The sequence below is a fragment of the Procambarus clarkii genome, chromosome 54, assembly GCF_040958095.1.
Source record: "Procambarus clarkii isolate CNS0578487 chromosome 54, FALCON_Pclarkii_2.0, whole genome shotgun sequence".
Lineage (NCBI taxonomy): Eukaryota > Metazoa > Arthropoda > Malacostraca > Decapoda > Cambaridae > Procambarus > Procambarus clarkii.
In genome coordinates, this window is record NC_091203.1 from 23,051,660 (window position 1) to 23,066,690 (window position 15,031).

The window sequence follows — 15,031 nt, forward strand, 5'->3', positions numbered from 1 at the left end:
TATATATCTCAAAAAAAAAAAAAAAATGTGGCAATAAAATGCAAAAATGAAATTAATCATTTTGTATAGTTCAGTAATGTAGTAAGATTATTTGTTTAGTGAATGAGAGTATCAGGATACCAATGGGAGAGGATCAGCTTGTTATCAAAACTTAGAGATGACTCAAGTATAAATGTGAATAAGTTAAGCTTTGATGTACAAAGAGAGAGTAACATATGTTTCTCAAATATAAATCCTATCGAAGATCCCGCTGGTTCTGGTGCATAGCCTCGGGCCTGTTTTGGCATTGGCTTATATTACTGGACGATATTTTCATCTAGCAATGTATTTAATTGCCGTGATTGTTTGTGTCCTCGTGGCACTACTAAATGTCAATACCAGTTTCCTGTCATACTATTCAATGTGTAAGGTACTATTTTCTGGTGCTTATAGTGATTATGGAAGCCGCCAAATGCTCGTGATAATCTCTGAGATGAGGGTGATAGTGGAAGGTGTTATCAAAGTCGGGTATTGCTGGATTTTTTTCACAAGTACTTTTCCGTCTTTTTCAAGCAAGTGCCTCGCTCTGCTTCTCGTGTGATAGTGAGTGATGGTATCAAAATGATGTATCTATGGGTGTGGGTGACAATGATATATGCACGAAAGTGGGTGTTGCATTTGGTACTGATATACTGTACATTATAAATGGATGTGGGTGTTGCATGCAGTAATGATATATGCATGGAAATGGGTGTTGCATGTGCTAATGGTTATGTATACAAGGAAGTAAGGGTTGCATGAATTAATGATGACATGGGAAAGAGGGGGTGTATCGGCAGGCTGAGGTAACGCTACTCACGTTGAACTGTGAAATAAATTTATCAAGGCACAAGCATAAGTTTGGAGCAGATATCCTTAGGAACAGTGTTGGTGATAGTGTCTTAAAAAAGAGAAGTACATTTTATGTGTGGCATGTGATGAGCTTGTATAGATGATATAATATACTTATATAATATACTATACTAAGACAGAGAATGGCACCAAGAATGATAACACTAATATAAAGCCTGCTTAGCTTGGAGGATACTGAGAACCTCTTAGAGAATAGTGGGGTGTTGTTTATTTGATGTAGATAATCCAACCGCGTCCTCCTAATGTTGCATTTTAACGTATGCTCTACCGAAGGCTGAAGATTGTCGTACTAGAAAATGATAGCGGCTTGCTAAATTGACGTACTGTCCCGTTTTCTGTTTTGGGTCCTCTGGTAGGTTAAGATAAGGGCAATTTAGTACGATATTTTCTTGACGTTGGGGAACCTTAGGAGGACAGACTGGCTAATTTCCCAGTCTGTTGGACCTGGGACTATTTATCAGGGAGAGACTAAAGTGTTTATGGAAAGACACAGCCATTAGCTACGGATTAATATTTGAAAGTTGATTGGTTAAGATGCATTATGCAAGCCTTTATATTTTTAATACTTTCACTGAATCTAAATTGATTGAAGGGTGTTTAGCACATTGTGGATTTGGACGGAGCATAGGGATGACAGGATGACAAAATGTATGGAGCTCAGGAATGCATTTATCTAGAGTAGTGTTTGGTTCAGAACATGTTGCATGCATGGATATTCTTGTTTCTGATGTATTGAGAGAAATGCACCCATCTGTTGTAAAGAACGGTGGAATAATAAGGCATTTTGGGCATTTTCAGATGCATCGAGTGAGGTGCAGCGATCGGTGGTGGTGAGCGAGGGACTCATGCTGGCGGGACTGACCCACGACCGATTGCTGGCTGTACTTGGGGCCGTCGTCACTCCACCCGAGTCTCCACCTTGTATCATTTTTCCGGCGTCTTCCCAGGGCAACCTTAAGAGGCAAGAAATATTCTCCACTTGTTCATAGTGGCTCTTGTACACCCTATAATTAAAGAAAATTATTTGTCAGTATGTGGTGAGGTGCCAAGTTGGATTAGTTTGGTAGTCTCAAAATTATGCACATGTTTACACCTAAATTAGAATACTGTACAGCAGGCAAATATATTATGATGTCAGTGCCTAAAGAATACATTGTTAAATACAAAAAATGGTAAAGGAAACAAAGCAGATTCCTGAGCTAAGAAATATTAATACAGAGGTTAGAGTGAGAGTTCTGGCAATGGCCACTTTGGAAGCCAGGCAAAATAGAAGGAATGATAATGAGATTTGAGTTTATATATGTTGCAGGAAGGAAAAAGTAGTAGTTCATGATAAGTACTGTAGTGGTAAATGGTTGGAATGGTTGCAGGAAGACACTGTGTGGGGTGATGCAGTAGTGCAGCAGTACTGGGCCAGGCTGGTGTGGCTCTCGATCACATAAACAAACAAAAAATGCTGCTTAGGCCCTTGTAGTATGCAAGTTGCAGGGAAAAAGAAAGAAAAAACATCAGATAAATAATTAAAACCATTTACTTTAATATTAATGAACAAAAATGGTACCTGAGAACACTTGGTGGTCATTCCATTCAAAACTGAAATAAGGAATATGAAATCCTTAACATGACTAACATGTGGAATGAATACAATACAATAATGTTATACTGGTGAGCTGAAGACATCCACCATACCACCACAGCATCCGACACATGACGTAGGCTGGTAGCAGACGACAGGTGAGAAGTTATGATGACTCCAAGAGCACCAGGGAAAGACTGGCTTCCATGGTTGATTGATTGATGAAGATTAAGTCACCCAAAAGGTGGCATGGGCATGAATAGCCCATAAATGGTGGTCCTTTTGAGTCTTTACCAGTATCATTAGCTGATACTGGAGACCTGTGGAGGTGCGACTGAACCCTGCATGACGGGAGATGTCTCCCGTGCTTCCATGGGTTGCGGAGCTCTATTTATACCCCAGCGGTGATGACGACACCTCCGGTGTCAACGTGAGTAGTGATCAGCGGCTAGCGACAAACTGCTAGTTTGCAGTTGCACCACAGCTGGGTAGAGGCAGTATGACTGCTAGTTACAGGTGGCAAACTGCTTGTTTGCGGAGGCTAACTGTTAGTTAGCGGAGGCACCTACCTGCTGGTGAGCCGAACCGGGCACCGGGTGATACGGGGTGGTGGCAGGTTGGATGACTCATCCTGGCTGTTATAGAGGTGGACTTCCAGTGTGATGACATGGAAGGTGAGTGGAAGTGACAGTTCCACTGCTATGCAGGGGAGGTATGTGACACTGCACAACAGCCTAACTTCAGTGACACTGCACTAACTTCAACAATATTTATAGCTTGCCAAGAATACTGGACACAAACATTTTACTTTTCTCTTTAACCATATATAAGTTTTGGTTATCACAATGAATACACAACTGCACAAATACAGTACTGTTCTTGGTGCACTGTATAAGAAATATTGACTGAACAAAAGTGGAATTGTTGAAAAAACAAGTTCCTGTTGAAACTTGGACAAGTTCCAGCAAGAAGTGCGGGGCTAACTGGGTTTTAATGAATATGGTGGCCAAGTTGCTTCAATTCAGTTAAAAAAAAAAACGGATGGGACACCCACTACAAAGCCGGAGTGAACTCGACCAATCCAGCATCCAACGACTCTGCAATTACTAATAGGAGCTGTAGGGTAAACTGCTAACCTTGGGCCCTCAACACCTAGGGAGGGCTTGAGGGCCACCTCTCGTATTGGCATCCTTGGTGATATTTAGCGCCCTCTGATTATCCCGCACATTTGATGGTGCTACATAGCCTTCCCGGTTTGGTGCCTTCTATTGATAATTACTTACTTACTTGAGGGCCACCTACCCCAGCACACCCCGAGCCACTACCCTGAAGGTCCACACATGGGACTAAGGGTTCACAAAACTAGCCAGATGTCCTCCCCACAATGCCGTTAAAGTTGTAAACTATGAGAGGGCGGGTTCAAAACATATTATTCTAGCTCACTAGGTTTTCCAGATTCTTTCCAGACTGGAGACATTCCCTCCTTAAACTAGCCCAGCTGTGGTTTCCAGTTGTTTTGGCTGCAAACCACCTGGAGCTACATCCGTACTGAAACAAATGATATGGTAGGAAATACACAATAAAACTAGAGAAGAGTAGAGGTGCCATAGGCACAATTGGAGAACACTGTATGAACATTAGAGGACCTTGGCTGTTCAGTACCCTCACAGCAAGTTTAAAAAATATTGCCAGAACAAAGGTGACTTTGTTCAACTATGACTTGACCAGTGCTGGACCAACTGGGTTGTAGCAGCTATGTGAGCCTGCAGGCCCACTCCAAGCAACAGCCTGTTGGACCAAGTTATCATGTGAAGCCTGGCCCAAAGCCAGGCTTGGGAGTAGAACTCTCAGAAAGTACTCCAGGTATGATCCTCTGCTCGTGCAGGTTCATACCTGCACGAACCTGCAAGTATGCAGGTTCTATGCATACCAGGTATGCAGGCTAAAATCTATGGAGGCCAGGTTTTGGCCTCTGGTCCCCAGTAGGCTTACAATGACTCACAAAGGTACAAACTCATTGCACCAAAGTTGTAAGCAACAGCAGGCCTCGAAGGACCCACAAGAAAGAGGAAGTCCTTTTTTTTCTTTTTATTCACACATATTGTTCTCCCTGAATCCTACAAGAAAATAAATGCAAAATTAAGGTAGAACTCTTTATAAAATTTTCAGGAACCAATTTCAAAATTGGAATTTAATATTTTGAAATTCTGTATAACCAAAGAAGGTTCTGGCTATGCAATTTGTCTTTGTGTTATGAATTGTGTGTAGTGTGACACAGAGATAAGAGAATTGCACACTTCAAGGGTTAATATAAATTTGTTACATTTTCCCCAAGTGATTGTGTTTTGTTTTGGTAGGTTCCTGCAGGGGTGCCACACGCTGGTGACTCGGGAGGTTGTGAGCGTTGGCGTGCAGGTGTTGCAGGCGTTGGCGTTCTTACACTCCCGCCTCTTGCTGCACAAAGATGTGGCCACACGTAACTGTGTGTAAGTAATGTTGCTTCCAACCAGGTTCACTATTTACTGCCTTCAGTCTCATTATAATTTTTTTATAGGTCCGGTAGTCATTTACAGGAGCATGTTGGACCTTTTTTATGTTATGATTTTTGTTTTCATTGTGAATACCATACAACTGCTGAATAGTCATATTTAGGTGTGTCTTTATTTTGTGATGATAATGTCCCATGGTGAGGATTTAATATCAAGGATCACCTAAACTTCTTCTCTTGCCAAGTTATTTAGAATCTATTTTCCACGTAATTTGTAAGACGATTGTGACCTGTTTCACTTACTCTGTACTCCATTACATGGCATTTATAACATTAGATGCAATTTGCCGTATGTTGCTGCATGAGCTTACTTTATCTTGGTCATTTTGAAGAACATGCATTGACTGTAATGCAGCGTTGAATATAATGAAAAGCTTCTTTCTGGTTGGCTCTAAATAGCTCCCTGATGCTGTAATCTGAAAACATGCAAGCCTTGTAAAACACTTAGACCTCTTGAGCACCTATCAAGGTGCACCTAGCACCTATCAAGGTGCACCAAGGTGCACGAGCACCTATCAAGGAACAAGACCAAAATCTGGCCTCTTTAAAGAGGCTTACTAGAGTGTGGGGATTAGAGATAACCACAGAACCGAGGAAAATCCACCAGAATGCGAACCAGTGCTCCAAAACCAGCAACTGCTTGGAAGCATTTGCAGCCTTGATGGTGATAATATAAACAGTTCTCAAGCCTGGCCTCAGGTTGGGCTTGTGGAATAGAACAACTCCCTGAACCCCATCAAGCAGGTATCAAGTTGATACTGCAGCAATATCATTGCCTAATAACCCTCACTCTCCACTGGATGGTGTCCAGGTCATTCATAAGCCTGGTGCATGTCTGATTTATACTCTGTTCTTTGACATCAGTGATGTTGGCTGTTCCTGGAACTATGTCCTGGTGGAGCCATTGCTACTGTTCCTTGTAGTATTTCACATGTGTTCCGAGCCATAAACCTTCCGTACCTTGAGTTCCCTGAATTGATAGATTGCTCCGGCTGTTAAAGCCTGGGATTATCTTTACTGGCTTCCATTGTCCCGGAATCACATGCAGACGACGAGTCACAATAATGTGGCTGAAGATATAATGACCATGAATAACAAGCAAATACATGTATAACCCTTTGAGATTATTTTGAAGACATCCCTGTGGCACTGGTGTACAATGTTCACCTGCCTTGTTCAATGGACTCTGAAATTATCTTACTTTAGTGAGCAACCATGTGACCTGGTCAGAAAGGAATTACTCATATTTACATCAAGGTTTACTTACACTCTAATGGGTTTTCATATATTTTTTTGAAGTTTATCTTTGATTTCAGTGGTGTGTCATCAATTGGTCCGTTGGTGCAATACTACTGGGTAGTACTAACCAGCCAGTCGCTGGTTGGGTAGCATGGGGGACAATTTTGCTGTTGGCTCAATAAGTCCTCATTAGGCCTAGCAGGTATCCTGTTCTTGACAATGGGAAATACCACAAATTAGTTTTTGGTACAAAATATTGTGTAATTTGCACCGAAACATTGTAACCCCCCAATGAGGCTACCTTGTGGCCAACTTCCTTGTTGTGGTTCCAAGGACCAACGTCCGTTTGGCCTGGTCTCGAACCAGGCCTCTCTGTGCTGGTCGTCTGGTCAACCAGGCTGTTGGAGGAGGCTGCCTGACATATGATTCACAGTCTATGAATGGAAGGCACAGCCTGATTGATCAGGCATCCTTTAGAGGTTCAGTATACAGTTCTCTCTTGAACACTGAGAGGCCGGCCAGTTATACTCATTATGTGTAGCGAGTGTGCTGAAAAGTCTTGGGCCAGTGATGTTGATAGTTTTCTCTCAGCATACATGTTGCACCTCTGCTTTGCAATGGAGTTATTTTGCACATCCTGCCATGCCTCCTGGTCTTATGTGGTGTTATTTTCATGTGCAGATTTGGAACTAGGTCCTCTGATAGTTTCCTAGTGTAAATTGTTACAAATTTCTCTTGCCTGCATTCTAGAGAATGCAGATTAAAAATTTGTTAATTGGGTCCAATAATTTAGATGTTTTATAGAGTAGATTCTAGCAATGAAAGTTTTTGGCATGCTCGCCAGGTCAGCAATTTCTCCGGCTTTAAATAGGGATGTTAGTGTGCAACAATATTCCACCCATCATTCAAAATTATTTAGATGTTCAGATTAGCCTTGTTTTAACTAACATAACTAGATTTGGTAATCTAGTTTTGGATAATTGTGACTACTGCATTTGTTAAATAAAGTTTTTCAATTATTATTAAAATGCCAGTAACTTAAATTGTGTTTCAGAGTTGATGAGGGTTTGCGTGTGAAGCTGACGGACTGTGCCCTGGCGCGAGACCTGTACCCTGCTGATTACCACTGCCTCGGGGATAATGAAAACAGGCCCATAAAGTGGCTGGCTATGGAGAGCCTCGCACACAAGGTTTTCACCCCGGCATCTGACGTCGTGAGTATTGTGTTCTGTAGATTTATTACTTGGTTGATACCTGGTTGATGGGGTTCTGGGAGTTCTTCTACTCCCCAAGCCCGGCCCGAGGCCAGGCTCGACTTGTGAGAGTTTGGTCCACCAGGCTGTTGCTTGGAGCGGCCCGGAGCGGCACTTGTATTTGTTCTCTGGCCAATTCACTACTTGACTGGCTGACTTGGTTATTGACACACAAGATAATCTCTAACATATGATTATCCACAAATTATAAGAATTACAAGTGTTTTGGACACTGAAGTGTTTAGGTATCAAGAGGCTGAACATTTGGGTAAATGTTTACAATATGGTGACTACTCAGTCCTTGCTGGTAATGTGTTGTCAGATGTTTATGGACAGCGATAGAGGGAAGGTTTATATTTGAGATGATGGGTAGAATAAGTTGATGCCAACAGTTGTACATGATGTTGTACATATCAATGGAAGATGAGATATTAAAGAAAATATGCATTGGTGGAGATTTAGAGAGATGTGTAATTTATGATGACATTTATACTGGAGGTTGTCTGTTCAGGGCCAAGAAACAGTACTAGAGATTTAAGAGACATTGAGAGTGTGATTACTTTTGTCATAACTGTGTAGGGAAATTTTTCCATGTGACATTCCTTAAATTATGGAAGATGATGTTTGAAGATGCCTCTGCTAGTGTTGACTGTCACACAAGAAGTCATCTCAAGAAGCACACAAATAAACTAGGAAAGTTGCAACAGCATGTTACAAAATGGCTTCCGGAACTGAAAAAAACAAGAGGTACGAGAAGACACTAGAGGCGTTAAACATGCCAAAACTAGATGATAGAAGAGGAGATATGATCACCACTTACAAAATACTAACAGGAATCGACCAAATTGAAAAATTGGAATTCCTGAAACGAGCAACTTTACAAACAAGAGGACACAGATTCAAGTTAAGGAAACAAAGGTGCCAAAAAATTATAAGTTTTCTTTTGCATGCAGAATGGTAGACGGTTGGAACGAACCAAGTGAGGTAGTGGTGGAGGCCAAAACCGTCGGTAGCTTCAAAGTGTTATACGATAAAGAGTACCAGGAAGCCGGGACAGAACAAGTGTAGCTCTCATCCTTGTAACTTCACTTAGGTAATTACACCAGGAGAAGGGTGCTTCTCAGGCTGGTGATGGTGGGAGCTACTGTAGGAGGTAAGGTGCTCCTCATGTAGGTGGTGTCTGCTGCTGCTACAGAAGGTGAAGTACTGTGCTACTGGTGGTAACTGCTACACCAGAGGACGAGGTGCTTCTCTTGTCTCATCCCTGCAAACTATGCAGTAATTTTTTCCATCCACAATATGCTCGAGTGGAAGAGGATACATCAACTTCAGTGGGCCTTTGACACCATTATAAACTTTGGTTCCTCGCTTAGGAAATAGTAGTAGTCACAATAACGTGGCTGAAGTATGTTGACCAGACCACACACGCTAGAAAGTGAAGGTACGACGATGTTTCGGTCCGTCCTGGACCATTCTCAAGTCACCGACTTGAGAATGGTCCAGGATGGACCGAAACATCATCGTCCCTTCACTTTCTAGTGTGTGGTCTGGTCAACGAAATAATAATAGTTTTCCCTAAAGTCTAACCTGCTCCTAAGACCTAATCCAAAGGTGAATCTTGAACTGGAGGAAGTTGATTTTTCATCGTGGAATGTGATGCATCTAATTTATCAGATACATGGTAATCTTTGAATTTTATTTATTCTTGACAAGTTTGTATGTGTGTAGGTTTAGTCTGAATTTTCTACTCTGGCAGTGGTCGTGGGGCGTTCTGCTCTGGGAAGTGATGACTTTGGGCCAGCAGCCGTATGCTGAAATTGATCCATTTGAGATGTCGGCTGTCCTGCGTCAAGGCGTGCGTCTCGCTCAACCCATCAACTGCCCTGATGAACTGTAAGTATTCTACTGCAAGAGACGACTAAATTGTTGACATACTAGAGGTAGCTCAAGCGGGGTAGACTTGCAGTGGAGATTGATCATCATACAATGACAGTAGAGTGTAAGCAAAGTAAATGATGGATGCTGACACAATGACTAAAAACAAGTGGATTAAATTTGATTGAGAGATGGGACAAAGACTGCAATTTAAACAAGATGATTTGTTCAATATTTTCTGTTGTAGAGATACGTGTAGGCTTGGAAATACTGTAGTGTCTATGCTTGGTATTGTAAATCATATGGATTACCATAAGATTTTGGATTACTGAAAACCCACTATCACCTGAATTAGCCAAACATTTCACTTGGCAGATTTTCTTACCAGAAATGTCCAAAAATAAAAAAGTTCAACTTTTTTGTACCACAGACCAATTACTTTTGCTTTTTATCTGCTTATTCCTACTGTTCACTCTAAAATTATGAACTCTGGTTACTCGAATTTGGAATACCGAGCTCTTACAGTATGTGTAGGGTTGCGATAAATACTTGCCTAGTTGTATTCACTTAGTTGTGCTTGAGAGGGTTGAGCTTCTACTCTTTGGTCCCACCTTTCAACCATCAAACAACTGGTGTATTTGAAACGGTGTATAAGAGTCTTCCTCCACCACATCACTTCGTAATGTCTCTGTGGCTCATTTGGGTACTAATTTCCACCTGTCTCTCATGTTCATGTACCCATGATTAACAGTTTCTTTATCTACCCTGTCAAATCCTCGGAGAATCTTGTAAGGATGTCTCTGGTAACTCGTGTGCTTCCAGTGATGAGAAGTTTAGACATGCCTCTGAACTATCTCCAACTTCTTGTCATGTTTAACTAGATATGGAGTCCACATTGGAATCACATACTCCAAGATTAGTCCAATATATTTGGCATACAAGGTTCTGAATGGTTTCTAGCACAAGTTTCTAAAGGCGGTTATGTAAACTGCCTTTAGACCATTCTCAATCGACTTGAGAATGGTCCAGGACGGACTGAAATGTCGTTGTCCCTTCACCTTCTAGTGTGTGGTCTGGTCAACATAAACTTGTCCAGTTTTCAAGTAGGCTTAGTGCAATGAGCAAGTTTGGGAAATCTTGCAGGTTGATTAAACTAGTACAGCTAGGAAACTTGCAAGTAAGGAAATGAGCATTTATCAACCATTCACAATGTGAGGATGCTTGTAATGGAAGAATGGCAGACCCCATTTTGTTTTCTTCATGGTGGCACTTCCATGAGAAGTTGATGAAACTATGATTGTAATGAAAATACATATGGGTTCAAGTAGGGGGGAAACTTAGGAGCATGGGATTTTATAGAATCATACACAGGTTATGAACCAACCCACACACATGAAAATAAAGAAAAGTGATGAAATTTCAGTCTACCCTGGACCCTTAGGCCACTCATTGTGATTTGATGCATACTCAGGTTGGCTGGTGTTGTTTAGCTTTTAAGAATCCCCAAGAATGTGTGTCATAGAAATGTTGGTGTGTGTTATTTATTTAATTTTTTTTTTTTCAATGTTTTCAGGTTCAAGGCAATGACATTTTGTTGGACGACGGCTCCAAGAGAACGACCTACTGTTGAAGAGCTTGTCATCTACCTCACCAACTTCCAGCAGCATCTTGACAGATACGTGTGACATTATGTGACCTCGGGACAATGCGTGTGACCTTAACCTGTCCTCTTGGGACTTTGTGACCCTCAGGTTAATCACAGCAGACTGTTGAAGAGAGTACCTCATGAATCAACAGTGAAGGCTTCATTGCCCTCCCAGTGCCAGCAGAGGACATTCTCTCTTTCATGTATCTGGGAAGACTTTGTGATTTCTTCAAAAGCACTCATTACATGACTTGACAAAATGGCCTGTAAATGAGAATTCTTTATGTTGGGAAAAACTAAAATACTCAAATTATTGGCCTGCTTTAATTTACTAGGCAAAAGTCACAAACTCTTTGACTCATTGGACAGAGCAGGTGGCAGCTTTGTCAAGAATCTGGAAATGACCTCTAGACTGATGCAGTGAAAGGGTTTCACTGAAAAAAATGTTGATAAAAAATTTCATATATGAAGATGGAAGCAAGCAAACTGTAGTATTGGTCGTGGTGCAATAGATACAAGTAGACATGAATGATTATAATATTTACACTACACAAGAAAGAAGTAGGAGTCTACAGTGAGAGGAAAGACATGTTGACACTATAAATGTGCACAAATTTCTGGAAGTTTCTGGAACTAAGTGGATCGCAAATTGATGTTTTGCACCTGGACCATCGGTAATAATAAGCAAGTCGGTTACGAGTTTTTGCATATGAATTTTGTATTGTATGACTTAGTGTAGTTGATTGTAATAATTGCCTTGATAAAGTTGTTCCCAAAACTGTTCAATTTGATGGGTTTTCAGACGAAGTGGGAATTTCTTTAGGACATTCCTTACTGAAGCGTAACCAGTGTTGAAAGATGACTACTTTTTAAGAGTTCACCGAACAGTAATTTAGATATTCATAAACTGTTCAAATACTTTTATATTAAGAAACTGATAAGTGTGAAAGGTGTTTAGGCTGCAGGGAAGGCAGCTAGCCAGTGTGCACCCAAGTGGAAAATTTTCTTAAGGATGTGTGGGCAAGGGAGTAGTGTGGGGGTACGAGAGTAGTGTCTGGGCAGGAGAGTACTATATATATCACGGGCTCACCGTAGCCCGTGCTACTTGGAACTTTTTGTTCTAGGTAGCGAATCTTTAACAACAACAGGAGAGTACTGTAGTGTGTGTAGGAGTCTATGGATCAGAAGCCTACAGAAAATATAAAACTGGCCATTGATGAACAAGGTGGATTTCTTGACAGAAGAACTTGCATTGTTTGGATTCACCATTTGCATTAAGAGTGGAAAAGGCGTGTAATACACTCTTAAGTATACATGTACATCAGAGATGTGTTCAGTAATGCTGGTAGTGTGAGCATGTATGATAATGATACAGAAAGTATATTATATCAAATTTGATGTATGCAGGCAATGCCGTTCCAGTAGAGAATGACGGTCCTGTATATCCTGTAGAATAGTCACAGGTTTTATTGTGTATGGGAGAAAACTGGTGAATGTTGATGGAAGCACAGTGGAGTAATGGCAGAGCTTGTAGGAAACTGTGATATCTAGGTGATGGTATTCTTAAACCGGGGGGAGCCGGTCGGCCGAGCGGACAGCACGCTGGACTTGTGATCCTGTGGTCCTGGGTTCGATCCCAGGCGCAGGCGAGAAACATTGGGCAGAGTTTCTTTCACCCTATGCCCCTGTTACCTAGCAGTAAAATAGGTACCTGGGTGTTAGTCAGCTGTCACGGGCTGCTTCTTGGGGGGTGGAGGCCTGGTCGAGGACCGGGCCGCAGGGACACTAAAAAAGCCCCGAAATCATCTCAAGATAACCTCAAGATAACCTCAAGATAAGATGATAAGAGTACTGAAGCTGCCTTATTGATAAGTTTGTTTGGGCAAGTAAAGTTGAAGTTAGTGAGTTACTTGAGGAAAATAGCTGTGGCTAGAGGACATTCCAGTTAGGGAAAGGTGCAGCTGGGAAAAGGTGTGGCAAGAAAGTGGCACGAAGGAATGGGTTTTAGAACCCTATTGCAGGATGGATATAGGGAGGAAATGTTCATCCCCACTGGGTAATGACAAATGTGTATTGGGTCCAGAGGAAGTCTGCAAATACTGTACAATGTTGTAGGCCTAACCCATCACCCTCTTTTTCCTGTCTAACATGATCAGGGGCACTTCTAGTCAGATCATTCATATTCGTTGCAGAACTCTCATCTTAAAAACAAATGAATCATTTTAATCCAAAAATCCACTTGTACAAATAACATTAAGATATTCTTATCATTGAAATTGGAGCTAGTATGCTATGTTTGTGGATATGACAGTGTCCAAGTTGAAGGCCAAGCTGAAGTAGCCGGTAGAAGTGCATCATCCAATGACCCATTACATTCTCACCTCTCAAACGGGAGCCGGTCGGCCGAGCGGACAGCACACTGGACTTGTGATCCTGTGGTCCCGGGTTTGATCCCGGGCGCTGGCGAAAAACAATGGGCAGAGTTTCTTTCACCCTATGCCCCTGTTACCTAGCAGTAAAATAGGTACCTGGGTGTTAGTCAGCTGTCACGGGCTGCTTCCTGGGGGTGGAGGCCTGGTTGAGGACCGGGCCGGGGGGACACTAAAAAGCCCCAAAATCATCTCAAGATAACCTCAAGATAACCTCAAGAAACAAGGACCAAGGTACACATCTTGTATTCTTATAAGCATTTGCACTTCACTTGTAAATGGCAGAAGCCGAATAATATTTACAGATGATAATAAAAAATATTTTACTATGCCATATTGAACGAGTTTAATTATTGTACTTGTTTTGGTGATGAAAAGTAATTATGGCACAGCATACAAAATAATAATAATTCTTTGCTAAAGAACTGTATAGTGTAGTACATAGATCAGAAATGAAGGTGTACAGTACTATCATTAGCCAGGCTTATTCATTAAGGTTAAACCCTCTTCTAACACACTTACCTGGACCTCCATCATGACACCATTCATGTGTTAATGTGTGTTGTTGGGGACAGGAAGCCTGTGTATGTATATACTTTAGGCTTGTATCGAGGTCCTCCCCAAGTTCGAACTACTGACCCTCCCCCAAGATGCAACCCCCCACAGCAGTTGTCTAACTCCCGAGCATCTATTTAATGTTTGGTGAGAGAAAACGTACCCAACCACTTCAGTCTCGCCCAGAAATTGAACCTGGGATCCTTGATTTTGAATCGGTCCTGTGTGTGTTGACGAGGGTGACCTCGCACGACCCTGATGTACACCTTCAGAAATATCAAACTAGTTACTCATTAACTCTTCCATCTAAACTCATACCCGTGTAAATAGTAAACAAATATTTGAAAATTATGCTACATGGTCAAATTTCACAGCTGGTTACAGAATTTGGATTTGGTCTGTTATTTGGATGAATCTGCTATTTGGAGGTACAGATTTTGGAGGGTTGACTATTGAATCTTCCATCACAAAATCCACCTTGTTTATCACTGATCAATTTTACAGAAAATTTTATCATTACCTATATATATATGGCACTGATTATTTTTTCACGTTGAATTTTTGAATTTGAAAAAAGTAACATAGCTATTGATTTGTTTAATTAGCATGGCCCATTGTATTATTCAGAGAAAGGTAATATTGAAACGTCTGTAGGTTAATGTATTTTCGTCATTGTCTTGAAGATGGGATGAGGTGTGACCTCATAATTGTGCACCCTCCCCCAGCCCTGAAGGGGCGAGGGGTCTACCCTCCCCCAGCCCTGAAGGGGCGAGGGGTCTACCCTCCCCCAGCCCTGAAGGGGCGAGGGGTCTACCCTCCCCCAGCCCTGAAGGGGCGAGGGGTCTACCCTCCCCCAGCCCTGAAGGGGTGAGGGGTCTACCCTCCCCCTGCCCTGAAGGGACGAGGGGTCTACCCTCCCCGCAGCCCTGAAGGGGCGAGGGGTCTCATGTTGCCACTATTTCTCTCCCAGTTTCCCTTCCTCCTCCTCCTCCTCCTCTCTGCCTCGTCACAAGGGCTGGA

The 15,031-nt window shown here is 41.9% G+C and overlaps 1 protein-coding gene across 1 annotated transcript in view; it reads left to right on the plus strand.

Moving 5' to 3' along the window:
- Positions 1–12,822, plus strand: part of LOC123771266 (tyrosine-protein kinase Dnt) — a 30,912-nt gene extending 18,090 nt beyond the window's left edge. The window contains exons 8-12 of the mRNA XM_045763739.2: positions 1,690–1,852; positions 4,825–4,953; positions 7,309–7,468; positions 9,264–9,400; positions 10,956–12,822. Coding sequence (XP_045619695.2) covers positions 1,690–1,852; positions 4,825–4,953; positions 7,309–7,468; positions 9,264–9,400; positions 10,956–11,067 — 701 coding nt within the window. The 3' untranslated portion in view covers positions 11,068–12,822. The remainder of the gene's footprint in view (positions 1–1,689; positions 1,853–4,824; positions 4,954–7,308; positions 7,469–9,263; positions 9,401–10,955) is intronic.
- The last annotated feature ends 2,209 nt before the right edge of the window (positions 12,823–15,031 follow it).